General features: G+C 41.0%; 1 protein-coding gene across 2 annotated transcripts in view; it reads right to left on the bottom strand.

Annotated features, from left to right (window-relative positions):
• iqsec2b (IQ motif and Sec7 domain ArfGEF 2b) overlaps positions 1–16,993 on the bottom strand; it is a 98,437-nt gene that overhangs the window by 6,181 nt on the left and 75,263 nt on the right. For both annotated transcript variants that reach the window (XM_062541800.1, XM_062541801.1), the window contains exons 4-9: positions 6,910–8,027; positions 3,718–3,879; positions 2,784–2,906; positions 1,903–2,069; positions 1,390–1,529; positions 1,100–1,225 (exon numbers count right to left, since the gene is read on the bottom strand). In XM_062541800.1, the coding sequence (XP_062397784.1) occupies positions 1,100–1,225; positions 1,390–1,529; positions 1,903–2,069; positions 2,784–2,906; positions 3,718–3,879; positions 6,910–8,027 (1,836 nt within the window). The remainder of the gene's footprint in view (positions 1–1,099; positions 1,226–1,389; positions 1,530–1,902; positions 2,070–2,783; positions 2,907–3,717; positions 3,880–6,909; positions 8,028–16,993) is intronic.

Consider the following 16,993-nt stretch of genomic DNA (forward strand, 5'->3'; position numbering starts at 1 on the left):
TGGTAAACGTGTAGGTGGGGTGAAGAATAGGAAGCCAAAGTCGAAGTAGGCCCACGTAAATACTATGTTTGCGTACTGTACTCGTTATTATCCTAGCAATATAGTTTATACAGTTACAGCTTTGCAGAAGTGCTTGAGCGTCAAGACCGTTTGATGCAAGTTTAACAATATCATGCTCGTAATTTTGCAACGACGAAGACGTGCAACAAAACAGCTGAGAAGAGCTCTCATGTGTGTCCAACATGCTAACAGCAGGCCTACGGAAGACGGAACGGGTAGGAGATGCAAAATCAAATTATTGTTGGCAAAAAAAACGTTAGCCCACTGCTGCTTACAGCTGTTGTGCGTCACGGAGCTATCCTACATTTCCCATAATGCGCAAAAACTACGGGAGCTCGTCAAATCCAAAAAAGGTAGATTTCTGTAACTGGGTCGGATCGAGGTCGGTCTGCTTTCACACCATAAACGAACCGCACCAGGGTTCGATAGGAACCGCTCCGAGACCACCTCCTCAGCTGGGTCTCGGTCCGCTTGTTTGGTCCGCACTAGAGTTCGAGTGATTGTATTCACACCAGTCAAAAAGGTCCGAACCAAGCAAGAAACGAACTTGAGTTTGTTTTAATCGAACTAAACAAGGCAGGTGTGAATACCCCCAGAGGAACTGTGGAGACCCTGGGGACTCCTCCAAAGACTCCATATTGACTCCATAATTGACTACACAGCTGAAATGAATTTTCAATGTTGCTTTTGTCTTACAGTTCAAAAGAAAAAAAGGACATAGCTTCTGGCGTTCAGCTTAGTTTCTTTACTTTTTTAATCAGCTTGTTTTTTCAAACTCAAAGTTTTTTTTAAATAATAATTTTGAACTAGAATGAGTTTAGCTCCGAGCAGATCAGAATTTGTATCCATTTGGCCAACACTGTCTCATTACAGAGAGCTGTGTGTGTTAAGCAGGAGTGTTAGAGAAGTAAGGTCACTCCAAAGCCCCATTCAAATTGCAAGGGATTAGCAACCAGAGACCACAGAATGTTAACGCAATTCAGCGATCACCGGCAAAATAACGGTTGACGAGAGGGTGTGAGCAGATGAAGGGTCTTACCACGAGCAGGTCGTTGAAGAGGAAGACCTCTCTCTGATGAAGTCCTGTCCTCTGTGGTCGGTTTGTGTCAGGGACTTCATATAGCTGACAGCAACACACCAGTCTACGATGGGGCAGAGACAGCACCTACACACACACACACACACACACACACACACACACACACACACACACACACACACACACACTCACACACATCAATTCACTACTGAAGCCGGAGAGTGCTCCTGAAGTCAGAGTCTGAAGTTTCTCTGTGAGGTTGCCATATAAAGTTGCTGTGGTGGACTCACTGGCTTCTTGCCGACCACTACTCTCTCCACCGCCTGGACTTGGGACACGTGGTCGTCATTGGTCCTCAGCTCCCACTTCTGAATGCGCTGGTAGATCCCCACCAGCAGATCCCTGGGGATGTCCTGCCCATTATCCACACCTTCGGGAGAGAGGAGCAGAGGAGCGGAGGAGAAGGATATGAGAGAATAAATGAGAATCTGTAGCCTAGCTGGATGAACCCAGATGGACCTGTTAGCAAATCTGCTCTGCAGGTCCGTCCGGAAAGGATTCCATTAATTTCACTGCCAGTTACCCCTCTGGAAGTCAATGAGGAATTCACAGACCCCGCTCTCTATCTCAAATGAGATTTGAGAAATGGTCTGGTGTCAACCAGGCTAGAGAATTGGATCTCAACACTCAGTTTTCATAAGTTCATTCCCCGCATCTGTACCGCCTATCAACACAAGAGGGCGCTGCTTCACCACCGATTGCAGCTGGTCAGGAAACATTTGCGGAGGTGGTCAGCATCTCACCTCGGAGGTTTTTGATGAAGTCGTCCAGCTTCATCTTCCTCTCTGGTTTGATGTTGGGGCTGTACATGTCCGTGTTGAGGAGGATGATGGCAAACGCCAGGATGAAGATTGTGTCTGGGTTCCGAAACTGACGCACCAGCGCAGGGTTACACACACAGTACCGCTGGCTGTTGTGACAAGAAAAGTAGAGCAGTTGCAATGTGTGTGTAACTGTGTGTGTGTGTGTGTGTGTGTGTGTATAATAATAATAATAACAATCATCATCATAATAATGACTTAAATCTATATAGCGTCTTTAAGAATAATACCCAAGGTCACTTACAGTAACAAACAAAAGGGAGGGGTAGGGGATGGGGGTCAGCGGTCAAAAGCCTCAAAGAAAGAAGTTTTTTAAGCACGCCTAGGCAGGAGGCCTATCATGTGTGTGTGCCACAGAGAGACAGGTGTAGTTTTCGTTCCACAATCAATTCTCAGTAGCATACACCATGCAAAGAAAGCATTTCAAACAAAAATGAATTTCCACCTAACCAAAGCACCAATGCTTACAGTACAGTGGGTTTGTGGGTGCTTTCCGAGTATCAAACCCATGACCCTGTTACGGTTAGCACCTTGCTCTACCAGGGCAATTACAGGAACCCCATATCAACAAAACATTCTGTCAGGAACACAGTAGGGACAGTCCAGGTGTGCAGCTTAGTGATAAACATGGGTGAGTCAGAGTAAGGGACACAACTTCTGAATCCTATGCAGGATGTGTGTGCAGATACACACACATTTAAACAAACGAACACACAAACACACACACACGCGCGCACACAAACACACACACACACACACACACACACACACACACACACACACACACACACACACACACATACCTGAATGCCTCGATTAGTCTCTCCACTTTTTGGGCTTCTCCTTGAACTCTGATCTGAGCCTGGAACTTTCTCAAGGCGTCGTCTAGGTCCATACCAGAGAAGTCCATCTCATCCACCACACAGCTAACACACACACACACACACACACACACACACACACACATAGAGATTACAGTTATTAATACACAAAGAAATGTGTCTAAGGGTCTAGCTCAAGGGTGCTTTTAATGTACATTCATTTCAAGACACGCTCAAGACATATCCTGTAGTTCCAGTGATCACGTACTTCACCTTGTGATATGACTAGAAATGGACTCTACATCATATGTCATAGTTATATAGATTAGATTCGATAAGATTAGATTAAAGTTTATGTATCATAGAGGCTTAGTTTCATTACTTTAAGAAACAACAAAGCTGACAACTTTTCGCACATTGGGCTTGTTTCATGTATATAGATTAAGCCTAGTCCTTGACTAAAACCTTTATTCTTTCAAACGTGATCTCCATTGAAAGTTCAGGACTGAACTCAATCCATGTATGCCATTGGCTGTGCAGTCAGCAATCGTACGCGATTTCAAGCCCATAATTTTTTTTGTCGGCAACCATCTCCTCATGACGACCGCTAGCTGCCCATTCCTGAGTCTCTAGCAGGCAGCCCAGGCTCAGACAAGCATAGAGGGTGCAGCCTGCCCCCCACACAGATATGTGGGAATATTGAAGGTAGAGGTGAGCTACTCTCTGGTGTTTGGTTTGGTCCTTGGTTCAAATATAATTTACGTTGTTTTTGGACCCAAATACATATGCCAATACATAAATAGCAACAAAAACAAACATGACTTCCTGCACAATTGCTGACTGAACCTTTAATTGTTACAACTGTTAGTGGCACCGTTAGTACAGCCCCATCTGTTCCGTCCCCTCGCACACTCACTCCAGCACGTCCTTGTTGAACTGTTTCTGCCGGTTGCCCAGAAACTCTCCGATCATCTGCCGGCTCAGGCCCTTCCTCTCCAGGATGAAGCGGGCAATGCCCACCGGCGTGTCAGACACAAAGCCCCGCTCGATCAAGTACTGGATGCCCTTCTCTGGCTTTCTGCAGGGAGGAAGAGACGAGGGAGTGTTATCAGTCATCAGTATCATTGTATCATTACCACCATTGTCATCATCATTATCATAACCCACGTCAATCATTATCATCAATACCGCAATATTGTCATGAACACCACCATCATCATCACCACCATCATGATCCTTCTTCTTTAATTCATATCATCATCATCATCATAATCATTATTGTCATCATCAAAGACGCTGCCATTTTTTTCGATAGGAATGGTGTGGTATAATTTTTTTATAAAGCTTTCTCATTTAATGAAATGTGTAGTTTATGTGTAGTTAGTACTAATTGAACCCATGCATAGTTGCTATGAGTTTATGGTTCCCTTCATCTATCTGTGTCCCTGAAGCCTTCCTCTGTGGTAAGTTCCAGAGAGTGAGAAGACTGTTTGCTGTTGGGTGTCTAATTGTCCCCAGCCCAGGGTCACAAACATTGCCTGGGTCAGGAGAAGGTGAAGGGGTTTTGTAACATCCTTATCTCTGTGAATACTAACTGGTTGGATGGATCATTGTTGGGGGAGGCATTGCCTGGTTTCTGTGTGTGTTAAGTGTATAGGAACTGACTTAAAGGGATAGTTTGGGTTTTAAGACACGAAGTTATATGGGTTCCCTGTCAGCAACGTTGTGCATCAGCACTGACTTACCCCCCGACAGCGTCCTGTGAGCCGAGATCCAGCCGGTTTTTGATCGTTTTTGATGCTGAAGAAAGTAGTCCGGCAAGTTTCTGGGGTCACGAAAGTAAAGTGTTTTTCTTCTCAAAACCATATGCGTTCAACAGAGTGATATATTTGCACCACAAAAACGTTGTCCAGCTGTCAGTAGCGCGCAGTGATAGGAATCGCGAAAAATAAGTAAGTGATAACGAGGTTTGAATTTTTCCTGGACAACGTTTTTGTGGTGCAAATATATCACTCTTTTGAACGCATATGGTTTTGAGAAGAAAAACACTTTACTTTCGTGACCCCAGAAACTTGCCGGACTACTTTCTTCAGCATCAACAACCGGCTGGATCTCGGCTCACAGGACGCTGTTGCGGGGTAAGTCAGTGCTGATGCACAACGTTGCTGACAGGGAACCCATATAACTTTGTGTGTTAAAATCCGAACTATCCCTTTAAGCCACAGAAGTGTGGGCTTGTTACTTGACATTTACTGTGGGTAACACATTCCTGGTACCGTGAAAACAGCTGCAGTCTCACACCAGTTGTCTTGGATCAATTTTGACTAAGACATAATATATCGAAAAAGATTCAGAACCCCACAAATATCTAAAATATCTATGATTATCTGCTATACGTATACCTACTGTATGTTGACATGTAATGAACAATGTTGAACATCTGGGTGGAACAACAGAATGAAAAGACCTCACAAGACATCAAGACAGAGCATAGCTGCTGTCAAACGTATTTGAACAAATCTGAATGACAACAGGACTGAGTGAGGTGTCTACATACTGTACGTGTACACAATATACATCGTACAATATACTCCACTTTAACTTGATCTTTACCCTGCATGACCTCTGGAGTGAGCACTTGGGCTGTGCCTTTGGTGTTAACCACATCCTCTCGATTTCTTCTGAGCGCTTGGTGGAGTCCACTCACACATCCTGCCACCACTACTCACAGGGTGTGTGCTGACATCTGATTGGGTGGCAGGTGTTCTGGCTTTAGCATATTCTGTTTACTGAATTTCGGTGAGTGAACTCAAGAAGTCAATGTGCTTTGATCACAAAGAAAAAAAAAGTAGTTTGGCTTTGTTTCACACTATTCTGGCTTTTATGCAGTTTTTCACAATTGCTAATTGTTTTGTTTTTTTCAATCTTCCACCTTCAAAACTATAAACACAAACCCCAAATCTCAGCCTTCATGGTACTCTGAATGGCACACTGATGAGGCGTTGACACCTCAGTCAGTTTCTGTCCATTGTTGATATGAACCTGCCCTGTTCAGCAACCTGCTTACACTCTGAGCTTATTGGTTGTGAGTGACATCATTCTGAAACAAGTGTGATACATTTTGAGTAGCTGTGTTTACGTATGGCATTCATAGTATTATACAACACAATGCGTTTTATTGCATGAGAATGTGTTTAGAGTTTTGCAAAGATGAGATCTGCAAATTGTGCTTTATGTGAAAACTGTTAAAGGTTGTGCCAAAAAGTTGATCGATTCAAGAAATCTGTTCAGGCAGTTTAATGTTTTAGCAATTGTGAAAAGCTGTAACATCAAATGCTTCTTTTTGTAATAAATTTTGCCATTGCTTCTCCTGGTGAACAGTGACACCTTGATTTTTCTCCCTCTTGTGCTTGTTGAAGAGGTTGAGCACATTGCACAATACAACCTCCTCTACTCTTTAAAAGTTGTATAATCTACATCTCTAGATATCAGAAGCTTCAGTAATTGCTAACACACTTCCTCTCCAAGTGAGCTGTGATGTGTCCTGTTTCCGTTAGTTGTTGCTGCCTCCTCTAGTCACTGCAATTTCAGGTTTAACCTTACCTGACCTTACAGTTCAACCTTACCTGACCCTCTAGTTCAACATCAACCTAACCTTCCAGTTCAACATCAACATCATCGCTTCTTTAATTATCCTGCTTCTTATGCTTTGCTGCTTCGTCCCTGTCTCTCTGAAGGATCATTTATACTCAATGTTAAATACAGAGACAGATACAGACTCTGCGTTTAATTTGTCCACGTTTTTTTTCCGGCAATCTTATGGATACAAACAACATTTGAAATGGACACATCTAATTTCGTACCACAAGGGAACATTACTCATGCTTTAATCTACTTGTTGGTGATCTGAAGCTATTCTACCTTGTATGATCATCACAACACAATACCAAGGTTTTACTTGTCTACCTGTAAATATCAAAACCTTATTTAATCACCCTCACCTTCTAAACGGTTTGCCCTTGAACTTGTCTAACTGTAAATAACGAAATGCTAATCTAATACCCCGCTCCTTCTAAACGGTTGGCCCCCTCCTCTCTGCGTCTCTTACTTGTTGAAGAGGTTGAGTCCGATGCGGTACTGCCTCCTCTGCACCACGTCGTTGTTGAAGGCGGGCGAGTCCCAGCACTGGCGGCTCTCGCGCTGGTAGGTCTGCTTGCCCAGCGGCGGCATGGGCTCCCGCAGGCTGTCCCTGGACGACGAGCCCGAGCTGCAGTTGATGGTCTCGTTGGAGTTGGTGGTGGAGTTGAGCGAGTCGTTGTCGCCGTCCGAGCAGCAGGGCTGCTCCAGGCTGCCGGGGGCGTGCGGGGCGGACGAGGAGGAGGAGAGCGGCGTGGTGGGGGGCTGCTGCGGAGACGAGGACGAGGAGGGCGTGTCGGGGTAGTGGTGGTGGTGGTGGTGGTGATGGTGGTGGTGGTGGTGGGCCAGATGCGGCGGGATCTGGGTGGGGAGCGGGCGCGAGGCGGGCCGCGTCTGGCCCTGAGCCGTGGCGCAGGGCACCATCGCCGAGTGGGCTCCGGCGCCGGGGCCGGTGGCGTTGTGCTTCAGCGTCCCCTGCGGAGACCCTCCCCCCCCGCCGCCGCCGCCGGACGGGTCCTGGTCGTACACCAGCTGGCGGCCGAGCGAGCCGCGGTCGGAGCGGTCGCTCATGTCCACCGAGCTGTCGCTGGGCGGCTCGATGGTCAGCACGGGCAGGTGCGGCCCGCGCAGCCGGTAGTCGCGGCACTCGGTGCACGGCGTGCTCCGCCGGCTGTTGCCGCTGCCGCCGCCCTCTGTGTCGCGGCTGTCCTCGCGGCCGCCGCCCATTATGCCGCTGGTGCCCCAGAACTCCGTGTCGGTGCTGCTGGGCGCCCGGTCCAGCGAGAGCGGCGACGAGGGGATGCCGTCGTCCATGTAGAGCGTGACGTCGCTGTAGGACGTGGCCGTGCTGTCCTCGTGCATGCTCAGGCCGCCGCCGCCGCCGCCGCCGCTGCGCTGGCGGTGGCCCGGGCCGCGGCGGGACGAGGGCGAGGGCGAGGCCGACGGGTGGCTGCTGGTGCTCCACACGCACTCGCCGTACTCCTCCGCCGTGCTGCTGCCGCCGCACACCTCCCCGCTGCCGTCCTGAGAGTCCTCGCGGCCCGCGCGGCACGTCAGCGCGTCGTCGATGGAGTCGGCCAGAGACTTCACCTGTGCAGCAGAGGGACAAGGAGGAGTTCTCACTGTATGGGTTTGCATGTCATTCTATAGGGCCCATATTCTGAATGGCAATATTAGTACTAAGTACTGTATAGGATTTAATACTGAAAACTGTAGATACCTGTGTACAGAGACAGAAAAGAATACAATAGAATACAATAGAATACAATACAATACCATAGAATACAATAGGTCTTTATTATCATTGAGACAGGTACAACACAATCTAAAGTGCTTTCTTGTCACTACATCATTCATCATTCAGTCTATAAAAAATCATTTAAAAGAATAAATAGAAATGTATAAAATAGACAAATAGAGGCAAATTGGCCTCATTTTACTACACTATTCATCTAAAGCAGCTGATAGCTGTTGTCATCGGTAGAGGAGAGGGGGGCACACAATATCACTGTCACTATATCAGTCAGTCATTATTACTCAATCACTTTCACTTCATCACCTTCCATCTTCCAGTCTATCAATCTTTAACCATCACTCCACTTCCCCCTGAACCTTCTTCTCCTTTTCCAGTCTTTCTCGCAGTGCAATTTATTGCACTAAATGGTTTAATCTTTTACTTTATCAGAGGATTTTGCTTTGCATAATCTGCCATTTCCTTCTCACTATCTGGACCTGGATGTCAATATGAACTAGAAATGCAATTCCAAGGAATTACCAGTGCATGAAAATGCAAAAAAATGTAGATATGGTTAATAAGGTGTAGCTAGGGTAAACATGGTGGTTGCATAGTTTAAAGAGAGTTGATAGTGTTAAGGTAGACATTTTAAAGCTTAAACATTCCTGTTCTAACTTAACTAATGATTTCTCACAGGTATTCTAAAATGTTAACTATGCTAACAATGATAACCAGGTTGATTGGTTTACTTGGCTAATGATTTCTAACAGTTATTGTAAAAATGCTAGCTATGTTAACAATGCTAACCAGGTTGATAAGCTAACTTAGCTGATGATTTCTAGCAGTAATGCTAAAAATGCTAACTATGCTAACTAGCTATCTTGCTACTGAAGACTTCTATTTTGAAACATTTGTTGATAGGGTATCCATGGCTGCCACTATCAGGAATAAAGAAGTTACTGTAGTAAAATCATGTTGGTTGCTATGGAAACGGTCATAAACGCTTAATTTTAATGGTTGCTAACCAATGGTTGCGTAATGGTTGCTAACCAAGTTGATTAGCTAACTTAGCTAATCATTTTTAACAGTTATGCTAAAAATGCTAACTGTGCTAACAATGTTAACTATGGTAACAATGCTAACCAGGTTGATTAGCTAACTTAACTAATCATTTTTAGCAGTTATGCTAAAAATGCTAACTATGCTAACAATGCTAACTATGTTAACAATGCAACTAGGTTGATTAGCTAACTTAGCTAATCATTTCTAGCAGCTATGCTAAAAATGCTAACTATGCTAACTAGCTAACTTGCTACTGAAGACTTCTATTTTGAAACATTTGTTGATAGGGTATCCATGGCTGCCACTATCAGGAATAAAGAAGTTACTGTAGTAAAATCATGTTGGTTGCTATGGAAACGGTCATAATGCTTAATTTTAATGGTTGCTATGTTGGTTGCTAGGTACATGGAGGTCTCATGTAGTTGACTGGAGGCATAGTTGAAGATAACTGACGGTTGGAATGGTTGAACAGTTAAATAGTTGAGTAGTTTCAATGGTTAAATGATTTAATAGTGTATTATTGCAGTGAGGACTTTTATTTAGAAACAGTTGTGGAAAGAGAGTTTAACAGGATATGTAGTCTTCACAGAGAGATTGTATGCTTAAAGCCTGAGAGAGAGAGGGCTGCTGCAGGTGGGGCTGGCCACCTGGCATAAGATTCTAATTGCTTAACTAGAAATGCAATTCCAAGGAATTACCAGTGCATGAAAATGCAAAAAAATGTATAGATAGATAATGTAGATATTGTTACTAAGGTGTAGCTAGGGTAAACATGGTGGTTGCATAGTTTAAAGAGAGTTGATAGTGTTAAGGTAGACATTTTAAAGCTTAAACATTCCTGTTCTAACTTAACTAATGATTTCTAACAGGTATTCTAAAATGTTAAGTATGCTAACAATGATAACCAGGTTGATTGGTTTACTTGGCTAATGATTTCTAACAGTTATTGTAAAAATGATAGCTATGTTAACAATGCTAACCAGGTTGATAAGCTAACTTAGCTGATGATTTCTAACAATAATGCTAAAAATGCTAACAATGCTAACTATGCTAACAATGTTAACAATGCTAACTAGGTTGATTAGCTAACCTAGCTAATCATTTTTAGCAGTTATGCTAAAAATGCTAACTATGCTAACAATGCTAACCAGGTTGATAAGCTAACTTAGCTAATCATTTTTAGCAGTTATGCTAAAATTGCTAACTATGCTAACAATGCTAACTATGTTAACAATGCTAACTAGGTTGATTAGCTAACCTAGCTAATCATTTCTAGCAGCTATGCTAAAAGTGCTAACTAGCTAACTTGGTACTGAGGACTTCTATTTTGAAACATTTGTTGATAGGGTATCCATGGCTGCCACTATCAGGAATAAAGAAGTTACTATAGTAAAATCATGTTGGTTGCTATGGAAACGGTCAGAAACGCTTAATTTTAATGGTTGCTATGTTGGTTGCTAGGTACATGGAGGTCTCATGTAGTTGACTGGAGGCATAGTTGAAGATAACTGACAGTTGGAATGGTTGAACAGTTAGTTTCAATGGTTAAATGATTTAATAGTGTATTATTGCAGTGAGGACTTTTATTTTGAAACAGTTGTAGAAAGAGAGTTTAACAGGATATGTAGTCTTCACAGAGATTGTATGCTTAAAGCCTGAGAGAGAGGGCTGCTGCAGGTGGGGCTGGCCACCTGGCATAAGATTCTAATTGCTTAATGATCCGATTGTGATGTCATAGAGGCCAATGTTAAGTCTATGGGGAAATTTGTAATAGTTTTTAATTTATAGTTTAAAAAGTATAAAAGTTACAAAGTTGAAAAATACATAGCAGCATTCCCCTATTTAAGACCTACGTTGCGACGTTTGAATGAAGTTTCTAAGTTAAACGGTTCAAGCTGAATAGAAAAAATGAATTTGGTAAGCGGAATAATAATAACTAGAAATGCAATTCCAAGGAATTACCAGTGCATGAAAATGCAAAAAAAGATAGATAATGTAGATATGGTTACTAAGGTGTAGCTAGGGTAAACATGGTGGTTGCATAGTTTACAGAGAGTTGATAGTGTGAAGGTAGACAGTTTAAAGCTGAAACATTCCAGTTCTAACTTAACTAATGATTTCTATTAATGTTAAAATGTTGATTAGCTAACTTAGCTAATGATTTCTAGCAGTTACGTTAAAAATGCTAATTATGCTAGCAATGCTAACTTTACTAACAATGCTAACCAGGTTGATTAGCTAACTTAACCAATGATTTCTAGCAGCAATGCTAAAAATGCTAACTATGCTAACAATGCTAAATTTGTTAACAATGCTAACCAGGTTGATTAGCTAACTTAGTTGATGATTTTTTGCAGTTATGCTAAAAATGCTAACTATGCTAACAATGCTAACCATGCTAACTAGCTAACTTGCTAGTGAGGACTTTTATTTTGAAACATTTGTTGCTAGGGTATCCATGGTGGCCACTATCAGGAAACAAGAAGTTACTGCAGTATAATCATGTTGGTTGCTATGGAAACGGTCATAAACGCTTAATTTTAATGGTTGCTATGTTGGTTGCTAGGTACATGGAGGTTTCATGTAGTTGACTGGATGCATAGTGGATGATAACTGACAGTTGGAATGGTTGAACAGTTCAATGGTTGAGTAGTTTCAATGGTTAAATGATTAAATAGTGTATTATTGCAGTGAGGACTTTTATTTTGAAACAGTTGTGGACAGAGGAAACAGTTAACAGGATATGTAGTCTTCTGAGAGACTGTATGCTTAAAGCCAGAGAAACTGACAGTTGGTGCCCAGGTGGCCGGCCACCTGGCCTAAGATTCTAATTGCTGCCGTGATGTCATAATGAGCAATGTTAAGTCTATGGGGGAAATGGTAATAGTTTTTAAGTAATAGTTTAAAAAGTATAAAAGTTACAAAGTTAAAAAATACAAAGCAGGCATGGCATAAGCAAGACCTGCGCAACAACGTTTGAATGAAGTTTCTACGTTAAACGGTTGAAGCTGAATTGGCTGCGTTAGAAGAAGAAGTTTAATAATAACTAGAAATGCAATTCCAAGGAATTACCAGTGCATGAAAATGCAAAAATAGATAGATAATGTAGATATGGTTACTAAGGTGTAGCTAGGGTAAACATGGTGGTTGCATAGTTTACAGAGAGTTGATAGTGTGAAGGTAGACAGTTTAAAGATGAAACGTTCCAGTTCTAACTTAACTAATGATTTTTATTCATGTTAAAATGTTGATTAGCTAACTTAGCTAATGATTTCTAGCAGTTACGCTAAAAATGCTTATTATGCTAGCAATGCTAACTTTACTAACAATGCTAACCAGGTTGATTAGCTAACTTAACCGATGATTTCTAGCAGTAATGCTAAAAATGCTAACTATGCTAACAATGCTAAATTTGCTAACAATGCTAACCAGGTTGATTAGCTAACTTAGTTGATGATTTTTTGCAGTTATGCTAAAAATGTTACCTATGCTAACAATGCTAACTATGCTAACCATGCTAACTAGCTAACTTGCTAGTGAGGACTTTTATTTTGAAACATTTGTTGCTAGGGTATCCATGGTGGCCACTATCAGGAAACAAGAAGTTACTGCAGTATAAACATGTTGGTTGCTATGGAAACGGTCATAAACACTTAATTTTGATGGTTGCTATGTTGGTTGCTAGGTACATGGAGGTTTCATGTAGTTGACTGGAGGCATAGTGGATGATAACTGACAGTTGGAATGGTTGAACAGTTCAATAGTTGAGTAGTTTCAATGGTTAAATGATTTAATAGTGTATTATTGCATTGAGGACTTTTATTTTGAAACAGTTGTGGACAGAGGAAACAGACAGGAAACAGACAGAGAAACTGACAGTTGGTGCCCAGGTGGCCGGCCACCTGGCGTAAGATTCTAATTGCTGCCGTGATGTCATAATGAGCAATGTTAAGTCTATGGGGGAAATGGTAATAGTTTTTAAGTAATAGTTTAAAAAGTATAAAAGTTACAAAGTTGAAAAATACAAAGCCCACATCGCGTAAGTAAGACCTACGCGACAAAATTTGAATGGAGTTTCTACGTTAAGCGGTTGAAGCTGAATTGCGTGCGTTAGAAGAAGAATAACTAGAAATGCAATTCCAAGGAATTACCAGTGCATGAAAATGCAAAAAAATGTAGATATGGCTACTAAGGTGTAGCTAGGGTAAACATGGTGGTTGCATAGTTTAAAGAGAGTTGATAGTGTTAAGGTAGACATTTTAAAGCTTAAACATTCCTGTTCTAACTTAACTAATAATTTCTAACAGGTATTCTAAAATGTTAACTATGTTAACAATGCTAACCAGGTTGATAAGTTAACTTAGCATTTTTAGCATTACTGCTAGAAATCATCAGCTAACTATGCTAACATTACTAACTATGTTAACAATGCTAACCACGTTGATTAGCTAACTTAGCTAATCATTTTAGCAGTTGTGCTAAAAATGCTAACAATGCTAACTATGCTAACAATGCTAACCAGGTTGATTAGCTAACTTAGCTAATCATTTTTAGCAGTTATGCTAAAAATGCTAACTTTGTTAACAATGCTAACCATGCTAACAATGCTAACTTGCTAGTGAGGACTTTTATTTTGAAACAGTAGTTGCTAGGGTATCCATGGTGCCCACTATCAGGAATAAAGAAGTTACTGTAGTATTATCATGTTGGTTGCTATGGAAACTGTCAAAAACGCTTAATTTAAATGGTTGCTATGTTGGTTGCTAGGTACATGGAGGTTTCATTTAGTTGACTGGAGGCATAGTTGATGATAACTGACAGTTGGAATGGTTGAACAGTTAAATAGTTGAGTAGTTTCAGTGGTTTAATGATTTAATAGTGTATTATTGCAGTGAGGACTTTTATTTTGAAACAGTTGTGGACAGAGGAAACAGTTAACAGGATATGTAGTCTTCACAGAGAGATTGTATGCTTAAAGCCTGAGAGAGAGAGGGCTGCTGCAGGTGGGGCTGGCCACCTGGCATAAGATTCTAATTGCTCAACGACCTGATTGTGATGTCATAGAGGCCAATGTTAAGTCTATGGGGAAATTTTTAATAGTTTTTAATTTATAGTTCAAAAAGTATAAAAGTTACAAAGTTGAAAAATCATAGCAACCCGATCCATTAGAATACCTACGTTACAAAGTTTGAATGAAGTTTCTAAGTTAAACGGTTGAAGAGAAATTGCGGTTAGAAAAAGCTGTCAGCGGAATAATAATAAAGATAACTAGAAATGCAATTCCAAGGAATTACCAGTGCATGAAAATGCAAAAAAATGTAGATATGGCTACTAAGGTGTAGCTAGGGTAAACATGGTGGTTGCATAGTTTAAAGAGAGTTGATGGTGTTAAGGTAGACATTTTAAAGCTTAAACATTCCTGTTCTAACTTAACTAATGATTTCTAACAGGTATTCTAAAATGTTGACTATGCTAACAATGCTAACCAGGTTGATAAGTTAACTTAGCTGATGATTTCTAGCAGTAATGTTAAAAATGCTAACTATGCTAACATTGCTAACTATGTTAACAATGTTAACCATGTTGATTAGCTAACTTAGCTAATCATTTTAGCAGTTGTGCTAAAAATGCTAACAATGCTAACCAGGTTGATTAGCTAACTTAGCTAATCATTTTTAACAGTTATGCTAAAAATGCTAACTATGCTAACAATGCTAACCATGCTAACAATGCTAACTTGCTAGTGAGGACTTTTATTTTGAAACAGTAGTTGCTAGGGTATCCATGGTGCCCACTATCAAGAATAAAGAAGTTACTGTAGTATAATCATGTTGGTTGCTATGGAAACTGTCAAAAACGCTTAATTTTAATGGTTGCTATGTTGGTTGCTAGGTACATTGAGGATTCATTTAGTTGACTGGAGGCATAGTTGATGATAAATGACAGTTGGAATGGTTGAACAGTTAAATAGTTGAGTAGTTTCAGTGGTTAAATGATTTAATAGTGTATTATTGCAGTGAGGACTTTTATTTTGAAACAGTTGTGGACAGAGGAAACAGTTAACAGGATATGTAGTCTTCACAGAGAGATTGTATGCTTAAAGCCTGAGAGAGAGAGGGCTGCTGCAGGTGGGGCTGGCCACCTGGCATAAGATTCTAATTGCTCAACGACCCGATTGTGATGTCATAGAGGCCAATGTTAAGTCTATGGGGAAATTTTTAATAGTTTTTAATTTATAGTTCAAAAAGTATAAAAGTTACAAAGTTGAAAAGTCATAGCAACCCGATCCATTAGAATACCTACGTTACAAAGTTTGAATGAAGTTTCTAAGTTAAACGGTTGAAGAGAAATTGCGGTTAGAAAAAGCTGTCAGCGGAATAATAATAAAGAAAATAATAAGAAGACTAGGAAGAACAGTACAGTGCATTTTCATGCACTGTAATAAGAAGAAGACTAGGAAGAACAGTACAGTGCATTTTCATGCACTGTAATAATAAGAAGACTAGGAAGAACAGTACAGTGCATTTTCATGCACTGTAATAAGAAGAAGAAGACCGAGGAAGAACAGTACAGTGCATTTTCATGCACTGTAATAATAAGAAGACTTGGAATAACAGTACAGTGCATTTTCATGCACTGTAATAAGAAGAAGAAGCCTAGGAAGAACAGTACAGTGCATTTGCATGCACTGTAATGATCCGATTGTGATGTCATAGAGGCCAATGTTAAGTCTATGGGGAAATTTTTAATAGTTTTTAATTTATAGTTTAAAAAGTATAAAAGTTACAAAGTTGAAAAATACATAGCAGCATTCCCCTATTTAAGACCTACGTTGCGACGTTTGAATGAAGCTTCTAAGTTAAACGGTTCAAGCTGAATAGAAAAAATGAATTTGGTCAGCGGAATAATAAGAAGAAGAAGAAGAAGAAGAAGAAGAAGAAGCCTAGGAAGAACAGTACAGTGCATTTTCATGCACTGTAATGACAATATTAGTTTTAAGCATAGGCTGCAGTACCAAAACATGTGGATACCTAAAGACCCTTTCAAAAAGAAACTCCAAAACAAAGCTTGAACATTCTATTTTGTTCCCAAACTATTTCCACTGCATTAAGATAACATATGAAATGTTAAAACGGAAACTTCCCTCGAAACGGTCTATACAGACAGACAGAGAGACAAATTAACAAATTGTACTTGTTCTACACCATACATCTAACAGCTGCTGTAACTAAAAATGCTTCATCAAGTTTGTCCAGATGGGAGAAAATAACACCAGGCAGCTGGGCTGTCATATAACACTGAGTTACCACTACCCACATAATGATGATCTGTCCCTATAGAAACGCAAACCATATTGATTCAGTCAGTTAAATGATGGCACACACACCATATGATATCATATACTGCATAATTTTGAGAAGACTGAAAAGCCTATAAACTAGTATCCAAAGTAGTGGGTAGTTTGACCCATTCATCAACAGGGGTCAGTCTGACCCTCAACAGGGGCAGTTTCCTCTCTTACACGAGTAAAGTAAAGTAAAGTAAAGTATGAAACATAATCAGCCACTATACATTCCTCTATCTTCCAATATTTCTAAACTCCTCAAGCCCAGCTAAGTGAAAAGAAACATAAAAAAGACGAGTTTATATATATCTCCCTTCTGACTCAGCCACTGTGTGCCTCTGACCTGTTTAGAGAAGGAGTCCTCCGGGTGTGTGTGCTTGCGCAGAGGAGATAGCGCTGCGTACGTCTCCCTAT

The sequence above is a fragment of the Sardina pilchardus genome, chromosome 7 (assembly GCF_963854185.1).
Source record: "Sardina pilchardus chromosome 7, fSarPil1.1, whole genome shotgun sequence".
Taxonomy (NCBI): domain Eukaryota; kingdom Metazoa; phylum Chordata; class Actinopteri; order Clupeiformes; family Clupeidae; genus Sardina; species Sardina pilchardus.